Consider the following 17,030-nt stretch of genomic DNA (forward strand, 5'->3'; position numbering starts at 1 on the left):
TTTTTTTTTAAAAAATACAGATTGAACATGAGCAGTTTCTGTACTGTTGCCAGTATTCTGAAACCTTATCAGTGTAAACACTTTTTTTAAGAGCACAAGATGTCAACAAAGTACTTAAAATATTATGTACAAATTAAGCTGGCTGGAAAAAGTGAACATTTCAGGTAGGATCATTGGTTTGGGGGCAAGATCACAGTATTTCCAACATTTCCTGTCTTCATTTCCATTTCCTGCAGTATTTTGCTTTTATTGATCGTGTGGATAGCCAGAAGCTTTTTTCCTAGGGCTGAAATGGCTAACACGAGGGTGCATAGTTTTAAGGTGCTTGGAAGTAAGTACAAGGGGGATGTCAAAGGTAAGTATTTCACACAGAGAGTGGTGGGTGCATGGAATGCACTGCCAGCGAAAGTGGTAGAGGTGGATACAATAAGGTCTTTTAAGAGACTCTTAGATAGGTACATGGAGCTTAGAAAAATAGAGGGCTACATGATAGGGAAATTCTAGGCAGTTTCTAGAGTTGGTTACATGGTCGGCACAATATTGTGGGTTGAAGGGCCTGTAATGTGCTGTAGGTTTTCTATATTCTATGTTCTATTATATAAACTGGCTTTGAACTGATTTGTTTTTAAGTACTGAAATGCTGATGTTTGTCGTGGTAAGTATTCTTTTATCCCGTCATCTACTCAATTAACCAAACAGACTCGCCAGAGTTCTATGAACCAAAGCATGATCAGTGAGGTACGTACATAAAGCAATAGCATTCAGCATCCCAGTATATGGTGGGGCACCTATGCTTTGGTAGATGATTCCAATTCGGTCCTGCAGAGCACCTGTTGATGCATCATTGTTCAACCTCATCAAGAAGAACACAACAAACAAGCCATACAGCAGGTTTTGGGAGAGGCGCATTAATATCCCAGTTTTGTTTCTTGATAAATTTCTCACAATTCGCCTTTAATTGAAAATGAGAAATATTTCAGTAAATCAATTCTCAATAAATCCTTTCTTGTGTAGCAGTGCAGCTGACTCTCCAGTCAACGATGATCTCCAGTTTGTTAATGGTAAAGGACCTGCTGAGGGTAATGTCAGTGACTGTCAAGAGTACATAATTAGACTCTCTCTTTTTAATGTGCTCCTCCCCAATTAGCTTAACTGCTCAAATTTACCTGGCATCTATCAGCCTAGACCTGAAGGCTGTCTCGGTTTGCTGCACACAGATGTGGACTCCTGCACTTGTTGTGAGGTTGCTACTGAAACTGAACATTCTGTAGTTAGAAGTGAGCATCCCCATTTCTGGACTTAACATGGAAAAAGATCATTGATGAAGCAACTGAAGTTGGCCGGGCCAAGGCCATTACCCCGTGAAATTCATGCAGTGTCTTGGACCCAGGATAACTACCTGACCTTCAACAACCTCACCCAGTTCTGTTTGTGAAACCTTTGGAGTGATTTTCCCAGGACACCCATTGACGTCAGTCAGCTTCATCACTCCTCTGAACGCCACATTCAGTCAGCTGCTGCCCGATGGCATAGGCATGGGCAGTTGCTCTCACTCTACATCTGCAATTTAACCCTTCGCCTGTTCCAAGACTGTGGGAATGTCAGGGGCAGGACAGTACTGGTGAAACCCAAACTCAACAGGTTTTTGGTGAGTAAGTGCTATCTGTACAGTTGCACACTCTCAATACCTAATCTATATTAAAATAAACCACAAATGGAATAAATGTTATCAGATATAACACTTAGTGCAAGATATCCTTGCAGATGTTCTTTCTACCTGATCAGTATCCAGAGTTTGAAGAGTACGCTTGGAGAAGCTGTGTTCTTGAAAGGAATAGATGTCAACTGTTTTGTTTTCTTTGCAGCATCAATAAGCTGCAGGGTGTCATTAAATATTCTTGAATTTTGATAGGATGTTGAAATTTCTTGGACTCTGCTGTAAGTCTCAATTTCTCTCTCCTTGCTTCTGGTGTCAACAGATGTCAGGTCCACTGGAAATTTTAACAAGTTAACAGGTGTAGAAATGGACAGTTCAGTTCACATCAAACTAATATTAAGTCTTTTCACAGGGTCATAGAATCCTGGAGTCATACAGCATAGAAACAGGCCTTCAGTCCACCACCAGCTACACACCAACTGCTGCACCCATTCAACCTGCCTTCTTTCTTTTTCAATCTTTTTATTAATTTTGAAATATAGAAACAAAACATAGCAATAATACAGATAATATGAGATGTATTGTTACATTTAAAAAAAGAGTAATTGCAAAACCAAATAGTGGAAATTACCAAAACTCCCATACATGTAGAACTGATCACGGATAATATAAAGCAAAAAAAAAAGAAAAAAGAAAGAAAAAGAGAAAAAAAAACCCATCCCAAAAGAAAAAAAAACAACTAAACTAAACTAAAAGACTTGGGCAAAACTAACAACTTAAAAATGGAAAAGAAGAAAACCTCAGCGTCGACGATTCCATTCCCCTCCAACAACAGTACAGAGAAATAAAACAAGTTTGGAAATGATCAAATTACATCAAATGAAAATGCTGAATAAATGGCCTCCAAATTTTTTCAAACTTAATAGAAGGGTCATAAACTGCACTTCTAATTCTCCAGATTCAGACACACCATAGTTTGTGAAAACCAATGAAATACTGTAGGAGGGTTGATCTCTTTCCAATTCAACAAAATGGACCTTCTAGCTATTAAAGTAAGAAATGCAATCATCCTTCGTGATGAAGAGGTTAAAAACTGCCTTCTATGCCTTGGTGAATCAAGATCTTGGATAGATGCTCCTTAATTGTTGTAAGAGTATTTGCCTTCACCACCTCCTCAGACAGCACATTCCAGATTCAGAACCACTTTGTATGAAAAACACCCCCTAGAGTCCTCTGAAAAGTAACTCGTCACTTTTAAACTTTGCCCTTTTGGAAAAAGACTCTTACTATCTACCTAAATCGTTGCTCTCATAACTTTATATACCTCCATCAGATTATCTTCTGCTTCAGGGGAAACAACCCCAGCCTTCCCAATCACTCCTTATAACTGTGATTCTCCAAACTAGGCAACATCCTAATGAATCTCCACCCTCTCCAGTACAAAAAGACCTCACCTTTTCAATGGCATGCCAACAGTTATGCCTTCTTGTACATGGATATCTAATTTTAAATAAACAAATTGAAGCATTGTTCAGACAGATTCCATCACTGATACTGGGTAAACTGATACAAACTGTTCATACAAGAGTAGCTAAAATCACTATGTCCACTTTCTGTGCATTTCCATTTGTGCTCTATTCTGGATCTAATACACATCTCAATGTTTCAATTTACTCTTAAATATAAAGTAAGGTGTACTAAATGGGGAATTTGTGACACCCTACGCAAAGAAAACTATTTTTAATCAGTCTAAATTAGCACTAAAGTAAAATTGACTCTGACAGATGGCAAAGAAAGCTCTTATTGCTGTACTATTAACTACAAACTCTGCGGATTGACATCGTCGGTTTGTTTGTTGCACGATGTTCAGCATTCGATAGTATGTGTGCAGCTGTGCCATCTGTTAAAAGGGGGAAATGCAGCTGGAGGTGATCAAATTGATTGCCTTTCTCAATACTGAAAATGCATGCACCTTTCAACAGCACTCACTGTCAAACACAGTTCGAATAAGAGGTCAATAACCTGAAACATTTGCAACACTCTACTGCTCTCAGGCTTTTGCCATTGAAAATGCTTCCTGGAGTGAAATACAATTTCCAGGTCACTTCAGAAATTTGACCAGACATTTCCTAGTGGATATCTCCCTTGTCTGTCTGGTACAATTTGCACATCAATCGAACACATGACTCCCAAGCTTCTGAAGTTCCTCGCCTTCAGAGCCTCTGACATTACTAACCTTCCATCTGCCAGGATGCCACTGATTTTTTTCCAATTAATCCCAGTGAAGACAATGATAGCAGATACATTGCCTTGAAAAAGTATTCAGCCCCACAATTATCTTCACATTTTTATGTCTCATTTTCTAAATTTAAAATATATTGAAGTAGGATTTTTGCGCTAATTTACAAAATATTGTGCATCATGTCAAATCAAAAGAAAACAAATCAAACACCTGTCAATAATGAACTAAAAATTAAAAACCAAAATTGTGAAGCTGAAGAAGTATTAATTTCCCTTGTAAGTACAATGCTACCTTTCCTCAGATATTAACTTACCAGCTCGCCCAATTTGTTGATGTAGAAAATTGGAGGATCACCTGCTTTCAATGAATTCATAAGAATAAATGTCCTCTCTCACTTTAAGTTCCAACAGTATGGTAGATTTTCAACAGAACAAGCCAAAATGAAGACAAAAGAGCATTCAAAACAAGTCAGGGAAATGATAATAGAGGAGCACAAATCTGGGGAAGGGTACAAGACCATCTCAAAGGCACTGAACATACCTTGAAACTCAATGCAGTCCACTGTGAAAAAGTGGAAAAAATATGAAAACCAAAGCCATACTACCTAGGTCACACCGCCCCTCTAAACTTGGTTGCTGGAGATGAATGGCACGTTAAAGAGAGCCCACTGTGATGCCAACAGTCACTCTGAGTGAGCGGCAGAAGTCAGTGCCTGCAACTGGAGATGAAGTTCAAGACTCTGCAATCTCTAAGCTGTCACAAATAAAAACTCTCAGTTCAATTGATCAAAATCCCTGGTTGTAGTACTCATTTATGTAAACAAAGGGTTGGGGCTGAATACCTTTACAGGGCACTGTAAATGTACGATCTACGAATCCAAATGAATTTCCCTGAGCTTGTCCCCTCTATCATTCACCTCACTCTGAAGTCCTGGTAAGATCTCCAATCTATACTCCCACCTCCACCATTTAACCACTCAACTGTCCCAAGTTCTGATCCTTGACCCCACATTTTATACCACCCACTCTGCATCTCCCCAACAAATCTTCTGTGTGCTTCTACTTAGCCTCACATGGTGACCTGATTCTTACCCTTCAGACACCGTTTCTCTCTCTACTTCCTGATCTCCACTGCAGAAAATTGGAATGTCCCTTCAAGGGTGCCTGAAACCTGCAAATAAAATTTGTAGTTGCGTGCCCATGATTACAAGTGCCCTTCCCCAACACTCACGCAGGTGTACCAGAAGATTAGTCCACTTCTCTAACCAATGGTGCCACATGAGAATTTTCTAACTCGGATTCACAGCATAAGCAGTATTCTTTCCTGTGGATTTCCCTGAAGTCTTGTAATCCTATCACATTTAATTATTTTAATGTTGGCATACAATTAAACAGCTAACAGGAGGAGAAAGCTCTAATCTCAAAAATGGCAGGGTCAAGTATCTGAGTGCTAAAATCATGCTTAAAACAAATGTAGTGATCTTCAGCCAGAGGTGATTCCTACTTTATCATTTAATCTTGCATTTTCATATATAGAAGCCCCATTTCTACACCATTCCTACCTATGCACCTGTCTGTGCTTTTTAAATGTTCTATGTTTCAGCATTTTGCAATACTTTCCTCAAACTCTCTCCTTGCCTCCCACACTCTTTTCTGATTCACCCTAAAAGCAATCTCCTCAGATTTCTTTGTGAAATCTCCTCAGAAGGCTTTGTGTGTCAATGCAAGGAGCATTTGTAATAAGGTGGATGAATTGAAAGTGCAGATTGTTATTAATGATTATGATATAGTTGGGATCACAGAGACATGGCTCCAGGGTGACCAGGGATGGGAGCTCAACGTTCAGGGGTATTCAATATTCAGGAGGGATAGACATGAAGGAAGGGGAGGTGGGGTGGCGTTGCTGGTTAAAGAAGAGATTAACGCAATAGAAAGGAAGGACATAAGCCGAGAAGATGTGGAATCGATATGGGTAGAGCTGCGTAACACTAAGGGGCAGAAGACGCTGGTGGGAGTTGTGTACAGGCCACCTAACAGTAGTAGTGAGGTTGGAGATGGTATTAAACAGGAAATTAGAAATGTGTGCAATAAAGGAACAGCAGTTATAATGGGTGACTTCAATCTACACGTAGATTGGGTGAACCAAATTGGTAAAGGTGCTGAGGAAGAGGATTTCTTGGAATGTATGCGGGATGGTTTTTTGAACCAACATGTCGAGGAACTAACTAGAGAGCAGGCTATTCTGGACTGAGTTTTGAGCAATGAGGAAGGGTTAATTAGCAATCTTGTCGTGAGAGGCCCCTTGGGTAAGAGTGACCATAATATGGTGGAATTCTTCATTAAGATGGAGAGTGACAGAGTTAATTCAGAAACAAAGGTTCTGAACTTAAAGAGGGGTAACTTTGAAGGTATGAGACATGAATTAGCTAAGATAGACTGGCAAATGACACTTAAAGGATTGACGGTGGATATGCAATGGCAAGCATTTAAAGGTTGCATGGATGAACTACAACAATTGTTCATCCCAGTTTGGCAAAAGAATAAATCAAGGAAGGTAGTGCACCCGTGGCTGACAAGAGAAATTAGGGATAGTATCAATTCCAAAGAAGAAGCATACAAATTAGCCAGAGAAAGTGGCTCACCTGAGGACTGGGAGAAATTCAGAGTTCAGCAGAGGAGGACAAAGGGCTTAATTAGGAAGGGGAAAAAAGATTATGAGAGAAAACTGGCAGGGAACAGAAAAATGGACTGTAAAAGCTTTTATAGGTATGTAAAAAGGAAAAGACTGGTAAAGACAAATGTAGGTCCCCTGCAGACAGAAACAGGTGAATTGATTATGGGGAGCAAGGACATGGCAGACCAATTGAATAATTACTTTGGTTCTGTCTTCACTAAGGAGGACATAAATAATCTTCCAGAAATAGTAGGGGACAGAGGGTCCAGTGAGATGGAGGAACTGAGCGAAATACATGTTAGTAGGGAAGTGGTGTTAGGTAAATTGAAGGGATTGAAGGCAGATAAATCCCCAGGGCCAGATGGTCTGCATCCTAGAGTGCTTAAGGAAGTAGCCCAAGAAATAGTGGATGCATTAGTGATAATTTTTCAAAACTCATTCGATTCTGGACTAGTTCCTGAGGATTGGAGGGTGGCTAATGTAACTCCACTTTTTAAAAAAGGAGGGAGAGAGAAACCGGGGAATTATAGACCGGTTAGCCTAACGTCGGTGGTGGGGAAACTGCTGGAGTCAGTTATCAAGGATGTGATAACAGCACATTTGGAAAGCGGTGAAATGATCAGACAAAGTCAGCATGGATTTGTGAAAGGAAAATCGTGTCTGACGAACCTCATAGAATTTTTTGAGGACGTAACTAGTAGAGTGGATAGGGGAGAACCAGTGGATGTGGTATATTTGGATTTTCAAAAGGCTTTTGACAAGGTCCCACACAGGAGATTAGTGTGCAAACTTAAAGCACACGGTATTGGGGGTAAGGTATTGGTGTGGGTGGAGAATTGGTTAGCAGACAGGAAGCAAATAGTGGGAATAAACGGGACCTTTTCAGAACGGCAGGCGGTGACTAGTGGGGTACCGCAAGGCTCAGTGCTGGGACCCCAGTTGTTTACAATATATATTAATGACTTGGATGAGGGAATTAAATGCAGCATCTCCAAGTTTGCGGATGACACGAAGCTGGGTGGCAGTGTTAGCTGTGAGGAGGATGCTAAGAGGATGCAGGGTGACTTGGATAGGTTGGGTGAGTGGGCAAATTCATGGCAGATGCAATTTAATGTGGATAAATGTGAAGTTATCCACTTTGGTGGCAAAAATAGGAAAACAGATTATTATCTGAATGGTGGCCGATTAGGAAAAGGGGAGGTGCAACGAGACCTGGGTGTCATTATACACCAGTCATTGAAAGTGGGCATGCAGGTACAGCAGGCGGTGAAAAAGGCAAATGGTATGCTGGCATTTATAGCGAGAGGATTCAAGTACAGGAGCAGGGAGGTACTACTGCAGTTGTACAAGGCCTTGGTGAGACCACACCTGGAGTATTGTGTGCAGTTTTGGTCCCCTAATCTGATGAAAGACATCCTTGCCATAGGGGGAGTACAAAGAAGGTTCACCAGATTGATTCCTGGGATGGCAGGACTTGCATATGAAGAAAGACTGGATGAACTGGGCTTGTACTCGTTGGAATTTAGAAGATTGAGGGGGGATCTGATTGAAACGTATAAGATCCTAAAGGGATTGGACAGGCTAGATGCAGGAAGATTGTTCCCGATGTTGGGGAAGTCCAGAAGGAGGGGCCACAGTTTGAGGATAGAGGGGAAGCCTTTTAGGACCGAGATTAGGAAAAACTTCTTCACACAGAGAGTGGTGAATCTGTGGAATTCTCTGCCACAGGAAACAGTTGAGGCCAGTTCATTGCCTATATTTAAGAGGGAGTTAGATATGGCCCTTGTGGCTATGGTGGTCAGGGGGTATGGAGGGAAGGCTGGGGCGGGGTTCTGAGTTGGATGATCAGCCATGATCATAATAAATGGCAGTGCAGGCTCGAAGGGCCGAATGGCCTACTCCTGCACCTATTTTCTATGTTTCTATGTTTCTATATTTCATTTGACCTCCCTCCTAATATTATTTTTGGCTCAATGTCCAAATGCAGTATTCCAAGCACCTGCACTAGTTTTCTTCCTTAAAAGTGTGAATCAAAATGACATTTTAATGGAATTTTCTCTTTTTAAGTTGCTAATATTTTTAGATTAGATTAGATTTGTTAATAGACATAAAAAGTTGTATCAGTAACCAATACAGAAAAAGATGCATTGTTGTTTGAAACTTTAATTTTAGCCTATTTTTGTCTTTTAGAAGCTGATGCTAGCATGCCTTGTCTGATGAGCTGCTAACTTCCAGTTTATGGTGTTCATGTTTTTTCCCTTTTCCATGTAAGACACATAAAAACGATTATAGTACCTACCATATAAATCAAATGGATTGCAATATTCAGGACATTGATAGCCACAACTTCCGAAAAATTCTACTATATCTTCGGTTCCACCACAGAACACCAACTCTCCACAACTCATTATTGCAATTCTGTCAAATAACTTGAGAAATTTGAAATCAAAAAATTAAATGGTCTCTTCTGTACCTGTGCAGTAACAAAACAAAAGCTCATGCAATTGAGATAAGTACAGAAATGTGGGAACGTTCCCAAAGCGCATCTTAATCTTTCAGAGCACAATGGGGGAGTTGTGCATTGCAACTTATGTTATGACTTGTGGTATTTCTTTTTTTTTTCCTTTTTACCTCTTCTGAAAGTATGTCTATTTTTCTAGATGAAGGATGATTTTTTTTCTTTCTGACAGCAGGTTTAAGGATTTTCTCCAAAAATCACACCTCATTCCAATTATTTCAGAACCTTGGCCCAGCTAAGCGAGCTGATTCAGCATTTTCTCACTGAAACGACGTTAATGCTTCTGTCTCCCAAATTTAGAAATCTTTAATCAGTGACACTGAGAGCATGCTCACCTTGAAAAGTTCTGACCTAGGTTGATGAATTGACAGGATAACTATTCGATTTTTGTGAGCTAGTTCGGAGAGTAAATGAATAATCTGGTTGGACGTCATACTATCCAGACCTGTGGTTGGTTCATCGAGTAAGATGACTTCTGATTTAAAACAAAGACACATATTGAAATATAACATACACTTCCTTAGAAAAATCTAGATCTTCCAGTCTTGTGTAATTTTTTTCCAATAGCTACAGTGCCAGAGGTTGGCTTTTCACCAAGATATCTCAAACTTAACTAATTACATTCCAACTGATGCTTAGTATCCTATCGTCATGATTGTTTAAAACAAACAGCAGCATAAAACAATTGTAATCATATTAAATCTCTAGAGAATATACATTTAAGCTCCAGATACATAAGTAAACACAAAGAAAAAGAATTTGCTGATCAAATAAACAAATATTTAGATCATATGACATTGGACCCGACGTCTTTCACCACCTGAAATTCCTCGAAACACATGGCCACCAATCACCTGATTGGCTACATGATTTAGGCCAAGCTCTATCATAACAGATTTCACCTGTAGATATCAATACACAAGACCAGTTAATTCAGTCCTTACTAATCAAGAACCTATCAACCTCAACTTCAAATATACCCAATGGCGTGACCTCCACAGCTGTCCATGGCAATGAATTGTACAGATTCACCAGCTTCCAACTAAAGAAATTCCTACTCAACTCTGTTTTGAAGGGACGCCCTTCTGTTCTGAGGCCGTTCCCTCTGGTTTTAGACTCTCCTACTATAGGATACATCCTCTCCACATCCACTCTATCTAGGCCTTTCCATACTCAACAGGTTTTAATCAGATTCACCCCTCATTCTTCTAAACTCCAGCGAGTCACAAGCTCACTATAACACATAAATTGATAAAATCAAATTGTTAAGAAGTTATGGCCAATTACAGTGTGCTCAGAGTGGAATTCATCTTTCCTCCTATGATATTTGAATTTTAAACACTTATTAAAATACACCATTTTTGAAAATCCCTCTCAGATAGTTTTACATATCCAGCACAAAATTCATTCTGAGATTGATGCCTTCATTAATTCCTACATGACTGACTGGAATGTTTCATTCAGATGGCCAATGACTATTAAAGATTCTATACAAAACAAAAATATTTATGCAGATAACAATTTCACTGCGCCAAGGTGAAAGTCGATTGAAGCTATGTTATATCCTGTCTTACTTGGATCTTGGAGAAGCTGTGCAGCAATAGAGACCCGACGTCTTTCACCACCTGAAATTCCTCGAAACACACGGCCACCAATCACCTGATTGGCTACATGATTTAGGCTAAGCTCTAACATGACAGATTTCACCTGTAGATATCAATACACAAGAACAGTTAATGAAATCTTCTTTATAAAAGGTCAGGACCCATCTGTGGGAATAGAAACAGAGTTAACGTTTTAGGCCAAAGACCCTTCGTTGGATTTTCAATGAAGTTTTAGATTTAGATTTAGATTCAACTTTATTGTCATTGTGCCGAGTACAGATACAAAGCCAATGAAATGCATTTTAGCATCTGACCAGAAATGCAAAGAATAGTGTTATTTACAAAATAACTGTAAATAAAAAAAGTGCTACAGCACACAAATATAAAAGTACTGAGACAGTACAATACAGATGCAATACTGCTTAGCGCTGTGATGAGAGGTTCAGCAGTGTCACAGCTTCAGGGAAGAAGCTCTTCCTGTGCCTGCTGGTGCGAGAGCGGAGGCTCCTGTAGCGCCTACCGGATGGGAGGAGAGTGAAAAGTCCATGGTTAGAGTGAGATGCATCCCTGATAATGCTTTTCACCCTGCCCAGGCAGCGTTTATGGTAGATGCTCTCAATGGTGGGCAATTAGGAGCTGTTCAGTGTTTTATGAACCTATCAAATATATCCCTCTAGCATCTTCACAGGGTATAGCACATCTATGTATAAAAAGCATTAAGTGAAAGATTAGTGCACCAAGCCATATAATATTTTTAAATGAATTTTTATGAGTTAATAAAGTAGTTCAATAAAATTAATACAGGATTAAAATCTGCAACAGTTCTTGCAGACTGCCAGAGAGTGTAGAGAACGTAATCTGTTGGAAAATTCCATTTGAAGTATCAAACGCAGCTGTTAGAAATCTTGCCATTTTTTTCAGAAGGTTCATGTCCCTCTCAAGAAAAACCTGAGGCTAAGAAAAATTACTTCTTTTTCCTCAGGTAAGTATAACCTGCCTGGTGTCAGTAGTTGTGTAACCAGGACCTATGATGTGCACCGGGTGCTCATACAACCACCACCTGCTCCATGGCTTCATGTGACCCTGATCGGGAGGGGTTAAGCAGGTGCTACACCTTGCCCAACGGTGAACTCCAGGCTAGCGGAGGGAAGTAGCGCCTCACACCTCCTTTGGTGTATCTCCTTCCGCCACCCTTATCTGATTTACCTCTATTAAAGTCACTGCTCTTCCTCTTCCGCTCCAAAGTGAAGAGCCCAAACTTGCTCAACCTGTCCTCATAACATACACTCCCAAATCGGGCAGTGTCCTGGTAAGTCAACTTTAGAGGGTCTCTAAAGTTACCATACATTTCCTATAACTAGAAATTGATCACAATACTCTGAATGTGGTCTGTCCAGAGTATTATAGTGCTGCAACATTACCTCACAGTTCTTTGTTTAGAAATACAGCACAGAGTGGGCCCTTTCTGGCCCTTCAAGCAGTGCCGCCCCAACAACCCTGATATAACCCCAACCTAATCACGGGACAATTTGCAATGACCAACTAACTTACCCGGTACGTCTTTGGACTGCGGGAGGAAACTGGAGCACCCGGGCGAAACACATGCATTCCATGGGGAGGATGTACAGATTCCTTCCAGAGGACATTGGGATTGAACTCTGAACTCCGATGCCCTGAGCTGTAATAGTAACACACTAACCACTACACTACCATGGCTCTTTAACTTAGTCTCCCAACTACTAAAGGCCAACACACCTTACACCTTCTTAACCACCCTATCAACTTGCACAGTAACTTTGAGGGATCTATGGATGTGGACCCCAGGACCTCTCTGTTCCTCCACCCTGCTAAGAATCCTGCCATTAACCTTGTACTCTGCCTTCAAGTTAAACCTTCCAAACTGAATCACTTCACGCTTTTCCAGACGGAAATCCATCGCCACTTCTCAGCCCAGCTCTGCGTCCCATCAACTTCCTGTTGGAACCTGCAACAACCGTCTACACTTTCCACAACGCTGCCAATCTTTGTGTCATCCACAGCCGTGCTAATCCACCCTTCTACCTTCTGATCCAAGTAGTCTGTAAAAAAAAATCACAGCGCAGGTGTTCTGGAACAGATCCCTGTAGAACACCACTGGTCACCTACTTCCAGGCAGAATGCGCATTATCTACTGCCACGCTCCACCTTCTGTGGGCAAGCTAATTCTGAATCCATGCAGCCAAGTTTCTCTGGATCCCGTGTCTCCTGACTCACTACATGAACTTACCATGAGGAAGCTTGTTGAACACCTTACTAAATCCCCTATATACCACATCCGCTGCTCTACCTTCATCAATTTGTTTCATTGTTTTCTCAAAGAATTTAATCGGGCTTGTAAGGTATGACCTGCCCCTCACAAAGCCACAAACTGGGTCGGAGAAAACTATAGTTCTTGTGGGAGCATGATTGGTCAGAACAGGAAAATACTGGAATTCTAGAAGCATAAGACTTGTGACAAACATAAGACAATTAGAAAAACAAAGCATAAGAATGCGTAATCTGTATTTTGCCACTGATGATGTCATTTCACAAATTATTCACGTTAAACCAATTTGAAAAGTAAATATACCTTCTCTGTGATGGCATTGGTATCTCCACAAAGTGTGAGCAAAGCTATGTATGTCAGTGTTTCCTCCACTGTAAGGTAACTGAGTAAATTGTCACTCTGAAAAACAAACAGGTGGAGTGAGCTCACCTTGGAAATTCATCACAAAATGATTCATTATTATCTACTTTAAGAGCCCACTAGTTACTATTATCGATGTCTAAGGAAGCGCTTCAACTGCAAAACCTCATTTTGGCAATCAAGCCTCACCAAACACTCACACTCTGTCCATTACGATCTATCAAATAATCGGCTGCAATAATAACTACTGATTGATGTTTTTTTCGTTGAACATGTCACAAATCAGATATTTTTCCTTAATTCAGCATGGATGAGCTATCTGTATAATTCAGTACCAAACCATACATGAATACTTGCCAAATGTGTTATTATGCAGCACTCCAGATTAGCTGAGCAACATTTTTGTAACAGGAACGAAAACCTTAACATCACCATTACCTCTGAAATCTCTGTTCAAAAGGAAAAAAAAGGTGTACAAAGCCACACACAAAATGCTGGAGGAACTCAGCAGGTCGGGCAGCATCTACAGAAATGGATAAACAGTTGTCATTTTTGGCCAAGATGGAAGAGGGTAGACACCAGGATAAAAAGGAATAAAAAAGAATAAAAAGTATACAAAGATAGATTAATCTATCATTCCAGGAAAGAAAAATTAAACTTGCATTTCTGTTCTTTTGACATTTATTAGTCAATACACTTTTGTCTTAGTCACAGTCTAATAAATCCTTTCTTTTACAATCTTCAAAAGTAAAGAATGTTGCATCAGAGCAAATGATACAACCAAAAATACAGTGATACAGGTTTCCCTTCCCTTCTACAAATTCTCAGGACTATAAAGATACATTCTGGCTAACAGCAAGTATCGCTGGTTTGAAAAATAAATAAAGTCCTCAAATTTAGTCTCCATGTACTGTAGACATTCTTAACCCAATACAGAGAGAAAAAAAAGTAAAGGCAGCACCTTTCATTTTTCTAAATTTCAAAGAATATAAGCAATTTCCTCACAGACCAGATTCTCATTCCAGGAATTAGTATATTGAACATTCATTGCACAGTTTCTAAGCAAGTATGTTGTGGTTTTTTTTCTTGAATCAGGATATAAATGTGTACATCAAAATATTACAGCTGTAGACACGTTGTTACAAAATATTTACGACACTATCATTACCTGTAAAACATAGGAAAAGTAGTCCTGAAAATCTTCCTTCCTAACTTTGCATCCATTCACATATACATCACCAGTTAGGTTAGCTGGCCCTCGTAATCTTCCTGCAATTGCATCCAGCAGGGTAGTCTTTCCAGACCCTAAAAAAATAAAGTTTGAACTAGGATATTTTTAAATAAAATTTATTTATATATCAAAATAAAAATAATTCAATCCTTCATGCTATTATATATGTTAAATTGTCTGTCACACTGGCAGGATAGTCTGGTGGGCAACCAGATGAGGTAGATGCAACTCAAATGCTCAATCAATGCTGAAATTGCTGATATTATCCAGATAATGGGCAAGCACCTTTAGCAAAATGGTGGCAAAAATACAAACAGTCTTTAATATGGCCAAACCGCACTGGAAATTGTGATCATTTTCTGAAGTGCCCAAAATTCAGTTCAAATTATTTGCATATTGCAAATTGTAGTATTGTTTATGAAGCATTGCAATTGAGCAGGGTAATGTTATATTTTTAGACAATAAGGTATTGTTTGTTTCTGTCGCCAGATCTGAAATATTGTTAGGGAAGATGGCAAATAGAACCTAGGAATTTCTTAAAGAGACAGGTTAAGTTCGGCAATGGGGGAAAGAGGCTGATCAAGCAGCATTGTCTACTTGCAAAAATCTACTAATAGAATGGTGTTGGTCTGCCCAAATGTTGTTGATCTGCCAGGACACAGAGATGTCTGACTGGCACATTCCATGCTGCTGGGGTATGTACTGAGAAACGCACTGAAGCTTGGTGCAGCCACTGCAAAATCTTGGTGGGGAAGGACCACAGCACGGGGTTCTTCTGCTACTGGATAGGGAGGGACCTGGATGTGTGAGGAAGCCCTTTAATTATTGTGGTTTTATATTTAATTATGTCACCCCAGAGGGCCACATGAGAGGCAGCAGGTACTATTGATGTACAGCAGGGGTGGCCAACCTTTTACATTCCATGCGTCAATTTTTTCACACTGCGATTTTTTTCACGCACAAGTTCTATATTAACATATTTTTACAACAATTGAATAGGGGTACAAGAGTTGTATGGTGCATCTGAACTCGTGAGTGAAAAAATTGACACATGGAATGTAAAAGGTTGGCCATCCCTGATGTATAGGAATGTATTAGATCTGTATTAGGATTGTATTGAAACCACTGACTATGAATGTAAAGAATGAGAAGGCACTGAATGGTGTATTCTTGTAAATATTTTTTGTAGTAATCTGACCTAATTTGGATGTGTAAATCTGAGGAAAATGGGTAAAATGAGTCAAACTAATAGAAAATGCAAGTTATTTGAGAATAAAGAAGGTATTAAGCAATACAAAATGATTATTTTAACATCCATAAATTAATTACCAGAATTTCCTAAAATTCCCATAAGTTGTCCACTTTCCACGTAGAATGAAACATCTTTCAGGATGTGCCTTGTCCACTTTTTAAGGTACAACTGTACGTCCCACCAAGGCCCAACTCTCTCACTGCAAGAACACATGAAACAAAAGACAACAGATAGTCGGTAAATCATAACAATTTTCCAAATCCATCATCTTCCAGTTGACCCTTATTTGCACAGTGCCACAGGTGGTACATCTATTCAGCACGGCTCCAGCAATCTGCACTCAATCCTGACTTCAAATCTGCATGATCTCTCTACGAGATTGGATGTTTTGGTTTCTTCTCCATTCCAAAGATACTCTGGTTGTTGGGTTAATTCACGCTGTAAATTGCTCCGAGTGTGTAGGTGGGTGGAAGAAGCTGGGAAGAAGTTGATGGAAATGTGGAAAGAATAAAATGGGATGATTGTAAATGGGTGTTTGTAATGTTTGGTGTGGACTCAGTTTTAAGACCATAAAACCACAAGATTTAGGAGTAGAAATGCACATGATAGAATAAAGGTCTATAAATAGAAACATAGAAACATAGAAAACCTACAGCACAGTACAGGCCCTTTGGCCCATAATGCTGTGCCGAACATGTACTTAGTTTAGAAATTATCTAAGGTTACCCATAGCCCTCAAGTTTTTTATGCTCCATGTACCTATCCAAGAGTCTCTTAAAAGACCCTATTGTATTCGCACCCACCACTGTCGCCGGCAGCCCATTCCACGATCTCACCACTCTCTGTGTAAAAAAACTACCCCGACATCTCCTCTGTACCTTCTTCCAAGCACCTTAAAACTGTGTCCTGCCGTGTTAGCCATTTCAGCCCTGGGAAAAAGCCTCTGGCTATCCACACATTCAATGCCCCTCATCATCCTTTACACTGTTATCAGGTCACCTCTCATCCTCTGTCACTCCAAGGAGAAAAGGCCGAGTTCACTCAACCTATTCTCATAAGGCATGCTCTCCAATCCTGGCAACATCCTTGTAAATCTCCTCTGCACCCTTTCTATAGTTTACACAACATTCCTGTAGTGAGGTGACCAGAACTGAGCACAGTACTCCAAGTGGTGTCTGAGCAGCATCC

General features: G+C 40.0%; 1 protein-coding gene across 1 annotated transcript in view; it reads right to left on the bottom strand.

The window, feature by feature from the left end:
- Window positions 1–17,030, bottom strand: part of abcg5 (ATP-binding cassette, sub-family G (WHITE), member 5) — a 28,628-nt gene that overhangs the window by 8,282 nt on the left and 3,316 nt on the right. The window contains exons 2-9 of the mRNA XM_072264964.1: window positions 15,920–16,041; window positions 14,528–14,664; window positions 13,303–13,398; window positions 10,665–10,797; window positions 9,426–9,565; window positions 8,872–9,001; window positions 1,778–1,991; window positions 747–952 (exon numbers count right to left, since the gene is read on the bottom strand). Coding sequence (XP_072121065.1) covers window positions 747–952; window positions 1,778–1,991; window positions 8,872–9,001; window positions 9,426–9,565; window positions 10,665–10,797; window positions 13,303–13,398; window positions 14,528–14,664; window positions 15,920–16,041 — 1,178 coding nt within the window. The remainder of the gene's footprint in view (window positions 1–746; window positions 953–1,777; window positions 1,992–8,871; window positions 9,002–9,425; window positions 9,566–10,664; window positions 10,798–13,302; window positions 13,399–14,527; window positions 14,665–15,919; window positions 16,042–17,030) is intronic.

Source organism: Mobula birostris, chromosome 8 (assembly GCF_030028105.1).
Source record: "Mobula birostris isolate sMobBir1 chromosome 8, sMobBir1.hap1, whole genome shotgun sequence".
Lineage (NCBI taxonomy): Eukaryota > Metazoa > Chordata > Chondrichthyes > Myliobatiformes > Myliobatidae > Mobula > Mobula birostris.